This window comes from Toxotes jaculatrix, chromosome 13 (assembly GCF_017976425.1).
Source record: "Toxotes jaculatrix isolate fToxJac2 chromosome 13, fToxJac2.pri, whole genome shotgun sequence".
NCBI lineage: Eukaryota > Metazoa > Chordata > Actinopteri > Toxotidae > Toxotes > Toxotes jaculatrix.
In genome coordinates, this window is record NC_054406.1 from 1,526,188 (window position 1) to 1,545,480 (window position 19,293).

The 19,293-nt window shown below is 44.3% G+C and overlaps 1 protein-coding gene across 1 annotated transcript; it reads right to left on the reverse strand.

Annotated features, from left to right (window-relative positions):
* Positions 1 to 23: 23 nt before the first annotated feature.
* On the reverse strand, positions 24 to 18,519 carry tmem65 (transmembrane protein 65). The gene is made up of 7 exons (XM_041053147.1): positions 17,919 to 18,519; positions 6,672 to 6,716; positions 5,941 to 6,008; positions 5,757 to 5,811; positions 3,050 to 3,092; positions 2,650 to 2,755; positions 24 to 1,857 (listed from the first exon to the last, which is right to left on the reverse strand). Exons 1-7 carry the CDS (start codon positions 18,196 to 18,198, stop codon positions 1,738 to 1,740), a joined length of 717 nt encoding a protein of 238 aa, XP_040909081.1. The 5' UTR covers positions 18,199 to 18,519; the 3' UTR covers positions 24 to 1,737.
* Between the last annotated feature and the right edge of the window lie 774 nt (positions 18,520 to 19,293).

The following is a 19,293-nucleotide window of genomic DNA, read 5'->3' on the forward strand; positions in this document are numbered from 1 at the left end:
ACGGAGAGCACCACCTGCAGGACCAGAGGTAAAGACTCCCAAATTTATTGTCTTATTTTAAATTGCACATGATGTTGCAAAATACATAGATGCTGTATAATCACTCCTTCAGTCACTGGTTTTACATACACGTATCAGTGCACAGCTGCTGCTGCTGCTCCAGACTGTCCACTAGATGGCAGAACAACACAGCATTCCTTTAACTGACAGACTTTAAGAGACGACATACTTTGTTCATGCTTTCAAACATTTTTTTTTTTTTTTTGGCTTAAAAAATGAAATTATTCAAAATATTATCATCATCATTGTCAAGAGCAGAGAAAAAAAATAAAACCCAATAAAAACCCTTCACACCTTCGTCCTGTAGAAAACCTTCATCCTCTGGATACACCAACATGATATTAACGTGAGATGAAACAGACACATACAAGCTGAGTTTGTCCACAGTAACAAACTGCATGCTGTATCAATCCTTAATTAGTGACTGCTTATTGATCAACCTGCCATAAGATTAAAACGTATGACAAACATAAAGATCTTCTGCTGCCGAGTCCAAACACTCATGAAGATATTGTGCAAACTCTTCGGTCACCACCTGAACCAGCCCCCACCCCCCCTCCACCCCCCCAGGATCAAACTGTAATTTAAAAAAAGCATCTTGACTAAATGCTGGAAGCTCGAGTATGTGAGAGAGAAGTCGCACCAGAAACTGAGACCTCTGCTGAGCCGACCTGTCATCGTAAAACTGTGGCAAACTCCAACCATCTGGAGCTTCAAGTCTGATGAAACTAAAGCTAAAAAACTGATTACACAGAAGCTGGAGCTAAGTCAAGAGTCTGTGTGTGAGAAAGGAGTGAAGAGGAAAAAGAAAAAATTAGATGGTGGAGACCTTGGAAAGCAAATATTAGTGTAAAGCCCAAAACTGAAAATAGCAACTACAGTTTCCAAATCATGTGCATCACCACCGAGCGCCTCCCATGCAAAACATCTGAAGGCTTTCCAGCATATTACACACCATCTGATACAGAAATAAAAAGTCTGATTACAGAGCTACATCAGTTCTTCATGCAAAACACCAAAAGTATTTCTCGAGGTAGCAGATGACACTGTTCCCGTTTGTTTCATTTACATTTTTTTCTTTTTGTGTGTGTAAGTTTAAAGATGCACGAAATGGTAAACAACTGAAGAAGTGACCACTGAGTCTGCCGAGTTTCAGCTGAAGCGACGAGACATTCGCTCTTTTTGACCCAAAATGAACAGACAGTGTTTTCAAAGGTATAAAGTTTCTGCTGAAGATTTACAGAAAAAAAAATTAAAAAGTAAAAACGCTCAAACCATGCAATAGTGTTCCAACTGCTGCAACAGTTGGTCAGTATTCGGTGTTTGTGCTTCTACTGTCAGGATGGGAAATGATCACCAGTCACAGCTGGAAGTTTCTGGACTGGTGGCTGGTAAAACAGAGAAACTGGCTGCTGGACATTTTTTGTTTTTTAAATTTTGCACAGCTTTGCTTTGGAATCAGCAGCTGAGGCTGATGTTTGGACAGAAGGGACAGGGACAGGTGAGCACGTCCCATCCTGGGAGCTGCTCAGGCAGCGTTCACAGCAGGCACCAAAAACCCAGGTGGCGTGAACGCCGCCTGAGCAACACGGAGAAACATCAAACTGTAAATTCTTTTCATAAAGTTGACATCAGCAGTTTGTAGGTGTGACGGTGTTGTGTAGCCGCGGCGGCTCCTTAGGAGGAGTGGGATTCTGTGTCACCGCAGGCTTGTGCTTCTTTCTCCTTCTCATCATCCAGAAAAAGCAGCGGGAACATCCCCAAAATGCAGCCGATGGACACGCCGATGGCTTTACCCTGCAGGACGAGGAGACATTAAATGATCATGCTGAAAGTGAGAACGTTCACTTTTCATTTTACACGGAAAACTTAAGAATGAAACCTGTCCATTATATTCAGTTCAGGAGACCTCCAGCTGTCTCTGAAGTTGGTTAAGTGTGGCCTGTTAAAGTCTCAGATGCAGAGGAGTCACACACCTTCACACACGTTTTGGAACGACAGCACAATAATGTGGAACAGGGCAGCTTCATCTCACCAGTCCCAGGTGCTGCTTCCTCCTCTGCCATTATCTCCACATGTGCTTTGAAACAGGATCTCACACCACATCTCTGCATTCTTCAGCCATTCAGAGAATAAAGCAGACACTGATTTTTTTTTTTTTTTCTGTGGGTTCTCCTGATGTTTTCCCTCATGTCGCCTCCTCCTCCTCCTCCTCCTCCTCCTCCACCAGCAGCAGCAGCAGCAGCAGCAGCAGCAGCAGCAGACTCTGTCTCTCTGCTCCAGTTTAACTTTCTGTTTTTATTTTTGGCAAATTTCCAACAGCTTTGCACCTTTGTGACTGAGGGCTGGTGTTAGTGGCATGTGTAAATTTCTACTGGTCACATATTAAACATTTCACTGAACATAAGTTCCAAAACCTTCCAGAAAGCAGGTACGTTTCCCTCTTTCCCCATCTCTCTCTCTCTCTCTCTCTCTCTCTCTCTCTCTCTCTCTCTCTCTCTCTCTCTCTCTCTCTCTCTTCCCTCATTTTCTTCCATCTCTTTACTGTTGGCTGTAAAACAAAAGGCAGAAAATAAATATGAGAGTCACCATATGAGAGCTGAGCCTGGTCTGCCACATGTCCACCTGTTTGGGCGTCAGATCTGGAACCTGCATCCCCAGTTTGGAAGCCAGAGCCTCCACATAACCTGCAAGACTGGTCACACACACACACACACACACACACACACACACACACACACGTTAGTTTAATTACACCTGTGTGGGCATTTACTGACAGCCACCATTTACCGTCACATTTCATCCTAAACCTAAAGCAGCAGGAAAAATATCACGTGACAAAACGAGACAAACGTTGGTTCGTTATTTTACCATTTTAATTATAAATGTAACGAACACCTACACTCCTGAAGCTTGAGCTGCTCTAACCTGCACACATCTACCTCCAAACAAACCCCAACCCTCAGAGACAGTTAGTTAGGCTGCTTACCCGAGACCTGCCAAATCTGAGACCAGGTTCCCCAGAGCTGCAGCTGCGAAAACACAGAAACACTTTGATTTCTGAAGCCGTCTGATCAAACAAACATGAGGCAACAGAGGAAAATGCATCACACGTTGAATTTGGTGAGATTACAGATTCAGAACTGTCATGTTTTGGGGTAAAATGTGAAATGATGTGTTTTTAAAATGTAGATCTCTATCACAGGGTTTTCCTTCAGGTGTTGCAATGATATTTCATCATAAATACTTGATAAATGTCACTTTTCATTTAGGTTTCTCTGTATTCGTAGGTGTTTTACAGCATCGTCAAAGCCTGTGGGACGGCTGAGATCTCAGGAGCTCACAGAAACATTCATTTCATTTTTGATTCAGACTGAATCTGAGCTCCTGCCACACACTTTGAAGTTAGCAGGGTTTGAACATCTTTCTCAGGCTGTCGTGCTTTTGTGTTCATTACCTGAATCCAACCATATGCACGCCTAGGACTGGGCAGACACTGTTAATCTTAAACGTTGTGTTAACTCACACTGCATGTTTTTATCTGCCTTTCTACACAATCAGAACCTACAACCTTTATTTTCCACACTGTGCAGCTCAGTCAAGCACTGAGGAGCTCACAGTGAATGGAAGCACAGAGCCCCAGCTTCCACATTAACCACACCATGTGCAAAAGTTCTGATGATACTGAAACAAGCTCAGGACAGTTTCTAACAGATCTTCTGACAGCAGCTCTGCAGGAACTTGGACAGTGGACTGCACAGACTGCACGACCAAACTTTCTGACCTGCCTGAAGTCCATCTGCCTGTCCAGCAGCCAGACGGCTGATGGTTCAGGTGATTAATCAGGCCGTTCTCAGACTGCACAACAACGATGATGTGGCAGATTCTAAAATGAGTTGGGGACGATCATTTCAGGGATAGAATTCGACCTTTCACCTCACAGCTATGGACACTTTTGTGATCGGACGACACTCTGAGGGAACTAGTTCATTTCCAGCACACTGTCACTTTTAGAATTTAATCTGAGGAGCTCAGGCATCTGAACAGGATCCTTCTGGTTTTCCAGAAACATCCAACTCTTGGAGGACCCCGGGGCAGAACCAGGGTTGGTATAATATTTGCCATCTGGTTTGGGAACAAGTCAGGATCCCCCAAGGAAGATGGAGGACGGAGGACATGGCAGGGAAAAAAGATGTCTGGGCTACCTGGAACCAGATAAGCGTCCAAAAGTAAACGGACAGATGGACGGATGAAGTTAAAATCTAACAGGACAATCATTTGGCTGAAGTCGAGGCTAAAATCCTCAACGTGCCTTCTTCACCCACACACGACAACCAGAGCGAATAAGTGAATATAACTAAACTCTGCGGTGTGAAATGGCCCACATGCATCTCTGTAAATGCAAAAAGATGAAAAGTGCTGCTGCTTTGATCCAAACAGCAGATAAAAGCAGCAAAATACAACATAAGAGTCAGTGGGAGTGAGAGAAGGTGTGAAAGTTTTTATTCCTTTGGAAAAGCACCAAGACAGTAGTCAGCTTCTTTCTCTTCTGCCTTAATGGTTTTTCTGTCAGCAGAATCAGCTTCACAACAAACCCAGTTAATGTACAACATCAACTACACTTGGCAGCTATGAATAATTCACGCTGTGGGTTTGGCTTTCACGGGGGACGGACGACAACATGGTACAAAGTATACTTGTTCACGGTCATTAAAACTGTAGAGGTGCTAAGGATGTGTTTGTTCTGCCTTCAGCGGATCTCTGGAGGCATGAAAAGCAACGATGCTTGAAGCTGAAAGCACACGGAGTTTTCTGTGGGAGCTAAAACTCCAGATGGACGGCTGCAGCCAGAGTTTCCTTCAAAGAGAAACTCCTCAGTGGCGATGAAGTGGTGAGGCGGCGATACAATCTCACCGGCACCTCCGACACTGATTATGTATGACAGTGAAGTGATGGGTGGAGAAAAAGGTCTCCCCTCAAATAAAACACAAAAATAAATGGGCTCAGTAAACCAGCTGAGTGTCTCTGCAGGCTGGATCATGATGACAAGCAGCGCCTCGATGGATAAAGGCATCAGATGAGCTATTGATCTAGAGCCCGTCTTCAGCCTCTGATTTGCACTTTGCAGAGGAATTTGGAGCCAAGTATCCATGGAAACGGAATAATCTAGTGGTGAGGCGAGGGAGACGGCAAGCCTCAGTGGCTTTATGGTTTTCATGGAGTAATAAAGACCCAAACTGAGACCCAGTTCAGCAGCAACTCCGAAAGAAGGATGTGCTACAACAAACTGCAATGAAATGTGTTTTTTTTTTGTTTTGTTTTTAAGAAAGAGCAATTTTACACAGCTGGAAGCATCAAAGAGCTGTACGAGTATTAGAAATGTCTTCCAGGTGATGGCTGACGGAAGAGGCGGCTTTGCTCTCAGACACTGAACGTAGTGTGTGGGCTCAAGCCTGAACGAAAGCGATAATACCTGTGAGGACTTTATGTGCTGATAAAGTGAGCGCACTGGCCCATTTTTATTTTAAAGGAAACCCTCGTCACCTCCTACAGAGCCAGAGGAGGAGCATTAGTCTCTGGTGTGAAGCACAAACTAAGAATAAAAAACAAATTGACTTCTACACTGTGCTGTCAGAGGCTTTCTGAAAGTGTAACGGTCTGCAGACTGCCTGGTCTGCTCCTCGGTGTGTTCTTACCAGCCATGGTGGAGATCCCTAAGGTGACCCCAATAGAGAGTTCAATCTGTGTTCCCTGGAGAACAGAAGAGAACAAGGTGAAATGCTGATCCACAACAAACAGACTGGATCTATAAGGACTCACATTCACTCAGCTTCTGTTTTTCTTTCAGTAATTCCAGTAAAATTAAGCTTCATCACTTACTGCTGCAATCATGATGGCATTATCAAGGAAACCAAACCCAACAAAGGGGAGGGCGTTATGGAACAACACTGCAAACGAGCAGAAACAAGTCAATGAACAACACCGGAAGGATTTAAACAGACATCCTGACAACTGAATTCAAGTTTGACACATCATTTAAACAAAGCTTCTCACAGCTAAGCAGTCGAATCTTAAGATAATCCACCTACTAAGATACTAAGATCCACCTTTATTAGTCCCACAATGGGGAAATTACATCTGTTACAGCAGCAAAGAGGAAGATACAAAAATATAAAGACTAAAGCTTCGAGACTACATTTGTTGTTTTCTACCACATGGTCACCGTCGGGCTCTGCAGGTTCCCACAGTGGAGAAAACGACTCTTCCCTTGTGAGTCTTATTATGAGGTCAGTTATTGAACTGAGGTTATCTCTGATGTTCAGACTTCACAGAACAAACTGTTATTTGATGGAGAGATAGACAAGAAAAAAAAAAATCAACAGAACTAATTACAGTCTGTGTTTGTTTATCACTGACTAAACTGCTTTCATCTACAATATCAACGCAAAAAAAGCTTCTTTCCAAATATATTAGGATTAACACGACACCGTCTGTAAGAGAGAACTGCTGACACCACAGAAATATTCATGGGTAAACTTCAGATTGCAATTTTCTTCCAAAAGATACAGGATTTTTGTGTGTGTGTGTGTGTGTGAGATATGATCTCTCACCGTATCTGATCTGCGTTGCAGTCGGCGGCGAGGGCTCCTGGGTCTCTGAGAAGAAAAAACATCACAACAGATCAGAAGTTGGCTCATTCAGTGCTGAGATTTGACTTTAAGTGTTTTGTGATCGCAGACGCAACACGTCACTTCTCATGTTCGACAATTCACACTCTGAGCCTTCACTCCGCAGTAACTTCTGACAGAGAAGCTGCAGAGCTGTTGTTCCACACTCCCACTGTGTTGTGTGAAGGAAAAATATCAGTTACTGCAGGTTTAAGAATGTGAAAATATAATAAAAAGCAAATATGAAATAATAATAATGCTTAAGAAAAGCACCGCTACAGATCAAGTGTAAATGCTAAATTCATAGCTGAATAAAATGGGAGCTGTGGGTGAGATGAAGGGCAGGAGTGCACGTCTCTGTATCCAGTCATTACACATCCTGGTTCACTCTTCAGTCCTGACTTTAACCGTGAGAGAGAAGCAGCAGACTCAGGTCGTTGTGTCGACGTCCCCGAAGACACTGCGCTGACTCAGGAGAAGTGGGTCACTGGAGCAGAGTGCATCCAAGGCAAGGGACCAATTAAAGGGACAGGTCCATCACAGCATAGGATGTGTGTGTGTGTGTGTGTGTGTGTGTGTGTGTGTGTGTGTGTGTGTGTGTGTGTGTGTGTGAGACTCCTCTTTCAAAACAAACAGGCAGCAGCGCCGTGGACAGAATCACCTCTCACTAAACGACCAGGCGCTGTGGAAAGGTCAGGCTCTATTTTAAGACAGAGGAGTCGGAGGTTCTCTCCAAACCAAGCCAGGAATATTTCCTGCTCTTCATTCACCACCACATCTGGTTCAACCATGAAACGTGACCGTTACTTTTACTGCTTTACCAGAAAGCAGCAACCTTTTTAAGACTTTCAGGACCTGCTAATACCCTGTGCCCAAAATCTGATGGATTTTTAGGTTCTCAAGTTTAGAATTCACTTCTTTTTCTTTGTCTGATATAGAGAAATTAAAATCTTTGGGTTTTGGACAGCTGGTCAGACACAACAAGACATTTGATGGCATAACCTTAGTGGTAGTGGTTCTGTTTTCTAGGAAAAGATCATTCATGTTTCCTGTAGTGATTTTAGACCAGGCACAAAAGGTTGGAGATGATAAGAGAAAATAACATCCATATGAAAAGGTTTAAGCTTCCTTCCCTCAGCAGAGGAAACCACCTGTCTACCTGTCAAAGCTCCTGCCTGAGCCCGACTCGCAGAGAGGTTTGTGCCGTTAGATTCACTCGAGGATCAGATGCTCGCTCCTGCTCAATAAGCTAAAGTTGCCAGGCAACAAATTCTGCAGCAGTATCGCTTAGCAACAATGTCTGACCAGCATGTGACATGGGGACCGACTGGAGAACGTAAAGAATTTCTGGGTTAATCACCGGTTTACAAGGGGACGGACATTTCAAGCAAAAAATACTTTTCAGTATTCACGAGGAACTATTCAAAGGTTGAGTGTGACAGGACAGTCAAACTGAACACACAGCCCTCTTTAGGCCTGAGACAGAAACATGAGCCAAGTTTTTCAAATTTAAAACTTAACCTTCTAGAAAATAAACAAAAGAAAATGCAAAAGATGGAAATTTACCACAGGTTCAGATTAAGGCCCAAAGAAAAGCCTTTCTATCTGATGGAAGTCCACAGACTCTAAATGATTAGTTCAATTTAAACAGAGAGTATTTATCCTTTCTTGTAACAACATATCAGTTTAATGTTTGGAGGAATGGCTATATTTTTAAATAAATATTAATCCTCAATCTAAGTATAACACATTAAATGATCCCTTAAGTTGACAAAAGCTTTATACAACCTGTCAGGTTTCAGAGGTGAGCAGGTCCAGGAACAGTACCACCTTAAACCTTAACCCAAAACACATGAATCACAGAGACTCGTTCACCCATCACTCCTCAGAATGCTCGTACAGGAAGCTCCTAAACTTCTCTCCATCTATAAAACTGAGCAAAGGACGTGATTCAACACACTGCGATCGAGACGGCACACACCGCATTACCACTTCCTTACTGCTGGCAGTAAACAAACAAACAAACAAAACTTTTCAGTTGCTTGATCAGGAAAGCAATTAACGAGTTTAGTGTCAGCACCCAGGTGGTTTCAATACCACAGATTCACTCAAACTGCATCAGCAAAGTACAGTGAGGGGAAATGGTATTTGTCTGTACTGGAGCTAAACGATTTTAGGAAAAGATCTAATTTTTAGATTTTTCTGGCAGATACTGCGACTTCAATTTGATTCACAGTTTTTTTCAAATCAATCTTCGGTGCAATATTCACAATGTACAGTAACATTTACAAACAGGACAGAAAACTACATCACACAATTAAAACATTAAATGCCATTACTCTGCAGGTACATGAAAAAGTCCATGTTGCAACTTTAGCGCGACAGGTGTTGCACAGTACCTGTTTCTGCTCCAGCTGAAGCCATTTCAGAAATGGAGCGGCAGGTGGAGCAGGTTATACCGATTGCGTCAGCCTGACCTGTCCAGGAGCAGCATGCCGCTTTCTGATTGGTGAGCTCGGCAGGTAGGGAGCACAAACTGTATAAGACATGCACGTAGCACCCGTGACGTCACCCATAGTTTTCGGGGAGTCGGTTTTGTGACCAAACCATGGGCATTGGAGCTGCGCCATCTTGGATTTTAGTGGGAGTGTACTTTCCAAGTTTGGCGGAGAGGCGGTTACTCTACGGGTCAGCCGGCCGAGGACCCGTCCACTTCGCTCGGAGCAATAATAATATTTTTACCGGCTTTCACCGCTGCCTCCATCCACTATACACTTACAGTTACAGCAGCACACAAACAACAGCAGCCGCTGACTGACGGAGCTGCTCTGTCCATGCAATGTCGGACTTTTTAAACACAAAAATGAGACGAAATAAAACTGTAGCCTAGTATTCCCGCAACAAACGGACTCTGAGAGCACGGAACACACCGCAGCAGCGTTCCTAACATTAGCTGCTCCGGTCCTCTATCTGTATCAGCAGCGACCAGAAATCGGCAATGAAGTCATAAGCTAGCGGCTAAATATGCTAATACATGCTAATTAGCGCAAACATCCAGGTAAAATAGTGAGAAAATCACTTACCGAAAAAACTGTAACACAGACTCCTTCGACGGTCGGTTAGTACAATCTACACTACAACAAGCCATACTGTCACAAAAACCTATCCGAACATTGGCAAACAAACACGGACACTGCAGCCGCTGGACGTAGCCGGAGGTCTCTGGATGTAGCCGCCTAGCCCAGCCGATGCTTTCGCAAAGAGCTAACTGCCAGTGCCTGTCTATGGAGCGGTCACTCAACGTAACCACGCCCTAATTTATGAACGCGGAAGCGATCCTCACTGCTGAAACTTCCCTCCTTGGTAGGGAGACGGCATGTATGTGTAAAATAGTTGACACAGCAGATCCTGGGTCAGTCAGGAGCCCTGCAAAAAAACAAAACAAAAAAACCCGCAGCTTTGGCGATCACGTGATCGCGTTGTCTGAAATCGCACTTTCGATCAGAAAACGATAAATGTTCAGCCTTAGTCTGTACAGTGTATTTAAGTCTCTAGCAACAGATTGGCTCTAAGGATCTAAGAGCAATTCACATCCATCCAACAACTGTGCTTTCGGTGTGCAGCCTCACAGAGCTGCTACAGTGGCTGTTGATTTTCTGTCTTGTTGAAAGAAGAATATTAATTTCAGATGTGCAGCTGAAAATATCAGGCCACAGTGTGAGGATAACCCATTTTCACCCAAGTACAAACACTCTGACTCCTGGGAAAACGTGTCCAGAAATAGGTCTGAATGACGCAGACAAAAATGAACATCACTGCACAATCTGCCAATGGCAGCAGATCTGGAGTCAGATTAGTGAATGCAGAAGAGCTGTAAGGCAAGATAAGTTTTTTTTTTTAATCATTAATTTATCATATGCAGAGGTTATTCAAACTTTACTGTCAAAGGAAAAGAAACATTTAGACTTCAAAGCTAAAAAAGGATAAAATAAGATAAATCTAAAGGACAGACAAGTTTAAAATCACATTAATAAAATAAATACCAACACCAGCATTCATGACACGGCTGATATCGAATACACATCCCCTGCTTTCTAAACATGACACTGGCTCTCAGTGTATCTCAGTCCACTGCAGAATATCTCATAAAGAACATAATGACAGCAGTATGAGTCTAACACAGCACATATGTCACTGTGTGATTAAATCAAACATGAGCTGGCTGTGAGCGAGTGTGTGTGTGTGTGTGTGTGTGTATAATTAGACATCAGCAGATGCTGTGTCGTCTGTCTGCTGTCAGACTGCTGATTAACAGAGCGGGAGCTTCCTGCAACACACTGCTCACCTGACAAACACACACCAACACACACCAACAACAACAACAACAATGGTTCAGAGTTAGAGGCTTCACTGCATCTATCAGGGATTATTCCTAGATAAATAATCAATTCCCAACATGCATTTCTTCATTACACTGTACCTGTGATGCTTAGTGCAGATGTGTTTTGTGAACATCTGTCCTGATCTATTACTGAGCGTGACTCTGGTCTGAAGCACCGAAGGAGCTGAGCTCTAACTGCCTCGACTCAGAAAATAGAAAACATGACATTTATTTTGACTTGATTTGCATTTCAGAACATTCTGTGTTCTCTGGAAATTTTCTCGCAGTAGGTGGATCTTTGAAAACTTCCTGGTAAGATGTGACAACCAGCACAGCCTGGTCCCAAGTGAAAACAATCATACTTCACTCAAATCCTACACGTTTTTAGAAACGCAGAGAAGCAAATTTTACTTTATTCATTCAAGCACAAGGACATTAATTGAAGAAAATAAAAAGACAGACTGATCAATAATGAAAATCATTTTACCGTGCTTTGCTGTTGTTAATTGTCGCTCTACAAACCGTATTTGATTGTCATTTGCCGCCTCTGTAAAAATCATTTTTAGAACGAGCAGTGTGTGACTGCACTTCAGGTTTTCAGACTCTCCCATGAAAACATAAGTGCTTTATTTACTTCCAATGTAAAAAGTTGTGTATCCTCTAAAACGGTGGAAATCCCAAATGTGGACTGTTACTAAAAATATACTGAACTTTAACTTTCGACTGTCCTCTTAGTTTCCTGTAAACCTCTCAGCTTCACACTGAGAAACACGTTCAGACCAAGTTCGTTCTATAACAATATTAGTGAACAAACAGCAGTTTACACTTTAACTGAGGAGAAATCGGCAGAAGACAGACTGTCCTGTCAAGTATCCAGGCTGCACACACACACACACACACAGAGCAGGAAGGACCACCAGCCACAGGCCACCTGTTCTTCTCTTCTACCAGCCAACCTGGCAGCTCGTCAGCCGTCACTTGGACGATCCTTTGGGTTAAAAGCTCCGGATGCCAAACCTTCATGTGGAGTAAAAATAATTGGCACAGTTACTTTTGGCACCAACAGTTTTGAAAACCACTCATGACTCTTTTCACTCCGGCGTCTTCTAATTAGTTTTCACACACACTTTAGCACACACAGATTCTTCAGCGTGATGAATGTTGACACTGAAATATGACTCAGTCTGATCGAATCTATCACTAAAAATTAGCCTGTGCTGAAAGTTGTGCTCTGAGAACAAGACGCCATTACAACTATAAAGAACCGCCACGGTCTTTTACCACCAAACGAATGTATGCAATCAAACTACGCAGCATGGAGAAGTATGTGAGCATGTCCCTGGTGTAAAACTCAATATAACTGTATTCTTCATTATTTCTCTTTAAAAACTGAGACTGCTGTCATTTCCTCCATGTGCTTCACAATAAAAGCCTTTCAGAATAAAAAAAAGCTTTGAGGAGACAAGCTCCTAGGAACAGGAGCTTCTGCTGAGAGTAGGCCTGTGCTGCCTGCCAGACAGACAACAGGAGGAACAATAGATAGTGTCGAGCTGGAGGACAGCAGATGTCTGCTGTATCAACACAGGACACGGCTGAGATGCTGCCAGCAGTTAAGCTGCTGTCACAAACACGACATTCAGATCTCTGCTTGCTTCAAACGCGAGGCAGACATCTCGGGCAGAGTTTGGCTCCGCTGCGGACTTCCTTCCTGACAGTCAACACTTGGCTCAGTGGAATCGCAGGCAACAAGACGAGCATAACATCTCTGCAGATGACTTCATCTAAAGGCACCAACATAACCATTAGTTTGCTCAGATTAACAGATGGGAGACGTCACGTCACCAGGAGATTTCAGATGAAGCGGGGCAGCGTCCAAAGATTATTGTCATCATGGATTAATCTCTTGGTTATTTTTTGATTGATTAGATGATTCAGCGTTCAGTCTAAAAACGCGCAGGGGTGAAAAGTCAAAGATAAACAGTTTGCAGTGTTGATGTGAGAACAGAGAAAAACAACAAATCTTCAATGATTAACTGATTCTCAAAAGTGTCACTTTCAGTTGATTTGCTAATTGATTAATGAACTAATTACTGAAGCGACCTCAGATCCAGTTGGCGTTTGATTTCTCAGCACAGCACCACCTCACGTCTCTGAGACGGATCCCTCCTCTGTCGCTCTGTTAGAGGAGTCTTTCCTTATTCACATCAAGGGTCTGAGGACAGAGGGTGTTCTCTGCTGTGCAGGTTGGGAAACTGTAAACCCAAAGACATTTGATTTACTGAGTTATATAATGAAGAGCAGCAGCCGTTCGAGGAGCTGGAGCCTGAGAATATGTTGCTTTTTTCCCTAAAACTGTGGAAATTGTGGGTTAAAGTTTTTAATCACAGCGTTACATTTGTGTCTGCAGCAGCCTGGGTCTCTCCTCCTCTCTCTCTCTGTATCTCTTCACCCTCCCGGCCGCCATCTCTCCATCTCTTTCACTGTTTATGCAACTGTCAGCTTTGAGATGCGCAGCGGATTCATCTCAATCTCCCTGCATGAGGCAGCGTTTTCTGCTCGGCTGAAAGCTGAAAGCGGCAACATGCTGCTGTCGGCTCAGCCGCTGGTTTGAGGAGGCAGCTCAAGTTTTGGAGTGAAGGCCTAATTTACGTGCCAGTCAAATAGCTCCTCTCCTTCAATCTCACTCAAACTTCCCAGGTGCTGCTGAGCGCCTCAGTCCGCTTCCTCTAAAGCCTGTTAATCTGTCTCAGGTCTCAGAGGAAAGAACGGCTTCACCCCTCAGACTCACTTCCACAACGCTCGATGAGATGGACAAGTTCCTCAGGTGTGCTGAGTGGCCAGCAGAGTGTGTGTGTGTGTGTGTGCAGCAGTATTTACCATAGTTATTACAGGTAGACGGATGATGAACACCTGAATCCTGCTTATTGATCTAAATCTCAGCTAAACCCAAACGTACAATATCGATCACTGTCGACTTCATCCGGTGCCAAGCTTCTCTCTGAAAGGACACAGTTGGACTGTCAATACCTGCAGCCGCACTCAACAGGATCCGTATCCAAACAAATAAACATACACCCGTGTTTGCTGCAGCACAGAGAAGTGTCCAATTCCCACTAATTAATCCCCTGTAGGTTTGCATTGTTTGTCTGAATTAATTTCAGGAGTCTATTATCGTCACTGGAGGCGAACGTTCTCTGCACAGAGGCAAACATCAGACCTAAACAGCAAAGGCAGAGGAATACAACCAACAGCTCCTGATCGCAGAACACCCAGTGCATGGGAGGATTCTAATAATGACATTAAATAAAAATACATGCATGAGTTTAGACTTGGGCTCAGCTGCAGCCCTGCAGCTTCAGCTGCTTTATAACCTTAGAGTTTCACAGGTTAAGCAGACCCCCCGCCCCCCGCAGTAAAAACTACTACTACACATTTTTCAAGATAAAAGGGCTGAAGTGCAGCTTTAACAGCCAGAGTGTAACCTGGTTCACTGGGTGTGTTGAAAGTTCAATAAAATTAAAGTTAATTATAATCCATAGTGAAGTGTTTAGACATGACTTCAATCCATCAAATAGGTAGTGAAACAACAACAACAAACAGCATCACTGTTTGAAGCAGGACTGAGCGAGTCGAGTCGACTCATCCGTCGAGATTTTGCACCGAGCCCGTTTTAGGCTCCGGGGTTTAACCATCCCACATTTTTTAAAGACGCTGCCGTCATCTGCGTTTCAGCCACTTACTCTCTCCTCTTCTGCCAAAGTGCCACACGGGCAACGGTAGATTCACACGTTCATAGTGCATTTTAATTGGACTCAGTGGGACACCCTGTCCAGCTGGGACTGAAAAAGAACTATGCATAACAATTCCACATCGTTAATATCACAGACATAAGTAGATATGGATTAAATCTGGGCACAGCCTGAAGAAACAGCAGGGTTCAGTGGAAAAAATGGCACCGACACTGCATATAAACATTTGAATTTTTATGTATTCCTCTTTTTACTGACGAACCCTGATTCAGAGAAAGCTGAGGATGAGGAGGAGGATGAGGAGGAAGAGGAGGAGGTTTGTGCACTAAAAGAACTGCATTTCCAACGCCCCTCATGAAATTCATTTAAAATCAATTTCCATGCTTCAAAAAACATGTAAATTGTGCTGGAGCTGTACTCAACACTGTACATCAACACCTCTACCTTTTCCTTGTCTTAGTCTTGGGACCACTGTGCTAATCACTGCACCACAAACTGTGCATCATGAGCCTGACGATGTTAAACGGGTCAGTGGAGGAGTCTTAACAGCGGTTCTGTTAGGTTTGTCTTTACATGATGCCAGAGAACCAGCAGCACAACGACACATCTGCTGAGATAAAGGTCTACAACCAGCTCTGTGTGATCAGACAGTGTCTCAGCTTTTACATTCTCACTAAGCTGCTTGAGTTCGCTCACTGTGAGCGTCTGCTGAACGTCTGAAATGTGGATGTAATGTTTTAATGAGCCTGTAGCTCAGCTCGCTGTCAGACTAACCCACTGGGCTGAAAACGTTTCCCAGCTCTACGGTAAATACGTCCGACTCTCACAGTTTCTCCGTGGCATTTAGCTCATTAGTAACAGAGAGAGTCTGGATTGTAAACAGCTGCTGATTAGTTAAGACTTTCAGAGCCAAACTCATCCCTACGCTACGACTGCAAGACTGTGGGACTGCTCACTGGAGTGAGTTTCCACTATAGACTGACAAATTTCCTGAAAGCCACAGCAAGATGAAAACACTTCTGCATTAGTGTAACTGCATTTATGTGTCGTCTGTGACAAAAGCCAGCTTTGTTCCCTGTGTCCAGACTCTGAGTAACTGGGATAATGAGGATATTAACTTGCACTGTGAGGCGTCCGTGTAATACTGAGTAGAAATGAGTCGTTTGGGTCAAACTGTCTGAAGAGGAGCTGGAATCTCGCTGCTACCAGGCTGACATGAACTGTTTTTACAGGATTAAAAAAAATTTAACCAGCATTTCTGTGACCTTTAAAACTCCCTCGACACTCACTGGGATTATTATCGGTCTTTTCCAACGGCGCTGTTGAAAAGGAGGGAGGGAGATAACGCTTCGCTTTAGAACTCACAGCCAAAGGTTTGAGAAGCCACTCGTACTTTAATAATAAAGATCTGTAGTTGGTCATTCAGGTGTCCATAGCACTTCCCATACCTGTGCAGAGACCATGGAAGACACACTCCAACAGAAACCTCTTACACAACCGTCTCTCTACAGAGCTGTTTTCCTAAGACTGGGTGTGGATCCAAACCTGAATTAAAGAGATTAAAACCAGATTCTGAAATATTCTTTTGCAACCACAAAATTGTCTTTTTTCTCGAAACTACAGACGATGCAATATTTCGAATACGTTTCTAAATCCTTTTTAGTGAATACAATGCTTTTGTAGAGTAGGTGGATAAATTAACAGCCAGAAAATCGAAACAATTTCCTAAAACCCTGCTTACGCATCAGCTTACATAATGCCCCCCCCCAAAAAAGCAGTTTGAGTATACAGAGCTAATGAGAGCACAGTGCTACACAACACAGTGATGAGGAGCTGGATTCTCAGCGTGTCAGCATTTCAGCCGTTTCTTATTCTCTGGCATTAGTCAGATCGTCCCGCTCCTGATTCAGCAGCTGATTTGACTATTTCAGTCCTCAGATGAGTCACTCTGGTTTGGGTTTGGTTCACGTGGAGGCCATTACCTTCCCTTCAAACAAACAGAAAATACTCTCCGGTGACTCAGAAGAGGAACTGATCACACACACACACACACACACTCGCCCACTGACTGTGCACACACTGCAGGAAAATGGAAAGCGTGAATTAGTCTCCAAACACACACAGAGCAGGTATTGATTATTTTGATTATTTGAGGAAGTTGAGGAACTTCAAACTGTGAAACAGCTGAACACTGAAGTGGAACAGTAAAATTATATGTCTTGGTCAGATAAGAAACCTTAGAAAATATCCAAGTCAGAATTATCAGAGGGGAACAAAGATTTTTTTATGACAGCTCCAACATATCACCAGTGACTGATCGACAAAAACAACATGGATGCCATTCATCAGCCAAGCTCCTTTGCTTGAGGTAATTAGAGGCTTCTTTCCATTTGGACCTGCCTGTGTGCTCAACAGCAGCACGGGTGGAGAAAGCAGCGGGTGCTGGAGATGCTCTGGTGTATGAAAGGTAAACAACCACGGTCTGTATCCTTCATGTTCAGCTGCCAACCCTGATACACCAACACCTGCCCGAGTTTATCAGTCGGGATGAAGTGAAATCCACTAACGAGTTTGTGCTGTTTGCGCTCTGGAGCGCAGCCAAATGCTAATTCAGCTTTGGCAGTGTGGCTCCACCTCACCTGAGCACAGGTGTAGGTCCAGTCCCCTCAGAGGCATTTCTCAGTTGTACAGGGTGACACACCTTTACCAGTGTTGCTGCAGTTCCTACCGCGGCCGCTTGGTGTTACCCAGAGGAGTCATTTTACACACAGCCCTTTTAAATATCAACCAGTCGGCTCATTAACAACACCTGGTCTTTACTCTCCTGAAACAGCTTCACTCAGGTGTGAACGTTTATGTGCCTTTGTTGGCAAACAGCCTGCAGCACTTCATTCCTACAAAGCCTCCGCACACGGATCAGCGCTGCTTCGAGCAGAGAGGGAGAGCACACCTAAGAAACCTATCGGTGCATTACCTGCACAGGTAACCGGTGACCTATGATTCAGGCTCAGAGCTCCTTATGGAAGCTGTTACCTTTGACCTGAGCTGGCCGTCTCTTACCTTGAGCGATGGCTATGGACTCGAAACTCTGCAGCTCCTTCAGTAAACACGTCCTCTCCTTGGGCTGGAGGCGGTAAATAAACTCCTTGGCTCTCTTTGGGGAGTTGAGCGGCTCCCTCGGCTCGTTTCTCCCGTGTGTGCCCATCCAGCAGCTCGGCGTGTGCCGCCCGGTCCCCGGCAGCCTCGGAGCCACCAGCACCGCCGGCGGTGCCCGCTTCAGTCCCGACGGTAACTTCTGTGCGGCCGGTCGGAGAGCCCTCTGTAGGCAAAGCTTGAGCATTGTGGCTAAATAAATAACTGGTCCGCTCCGTAAAATGTAAAACCCGCTCTTCTCGACGGCTGTTTGGGCGCCGACCTCCGTCGCCGTCTCCCCGCTCCGTCTCCGGCTAGTGCTCCGGCAGAAGTTGTGCCTCGCTCGGTCCTACTAGCTAGATTCGTCCTCAGTGTGAAAGAAGCCGACGGGTTCCGACGAGCGTTTCCCTAAAAGTCCGGTTAACGTCCAAACAGCCGTACATGACCTCTGCCCGCGCTGTCCGCCGCCCAAACCGTCTCATGATCTTTTAAGACTCGGCGGTCAGAAGTTTGGCACATGGAGCTCAGGCTAAAGCTGAGCGACTGTCAAGGTGCGTCAAGTCAACCGGAATTCGAAGGCACGTTTCCGGCGGTTTTCAAAATAAAACGCGATGCTGACGAAAAACACCAGAGCTCAGCAGCGGTGGCGGAAGTATCTAGATTCTACACTTACTTAAGGCCTGATTCACCTCTTCCAAGCCCCGGGGCAAAAACTTACTGTTGTGCCCCAGTTTTAAAATCAAAATTTGCCAGTTTAGGTTTCTGACTGTTGGTCAGACCAAATAATAAATTACAATATGTTAACTTAGGTTTCAGGGAATAATGACAGACATGTTTTATGAAATTCTGACATTTCAAACACTGCGGCCTTACTGTACTCCATCTGTGTGTTATTAGACTACACGGCCAGGGCTACAAGACAGAGGGTTTGTCAAGTCCTGCCTTGAAAATGTCTTCAACATGTCTACAAACAATTTACTGGCGCACCTTTATCAGGGTTCAGGCTCCCACACACTCTACCATAACAGAGACGTGGCAGGTTACACACGTCACACTGTGTGAAATGAGTCTAAAAACAGGTCTAAGACGCAGATCTGTCTCAGACTGTACAATCTCAGTCAAAGTTGTGTGATGAATGCCTGATGAATACTTTCATCTGGGGCCTTAAAAGCTGAACACACTTGTTTGGGTGTAAATGGCTTTAAAGGGGGAATTGTTCTCCCAGTTTAAGACGAAACAGGCCCTGCAGGACGTGTCCTTGATTTCTACAGTTTCAAGCATTTCAAGCTTTGCCAGAGTCACA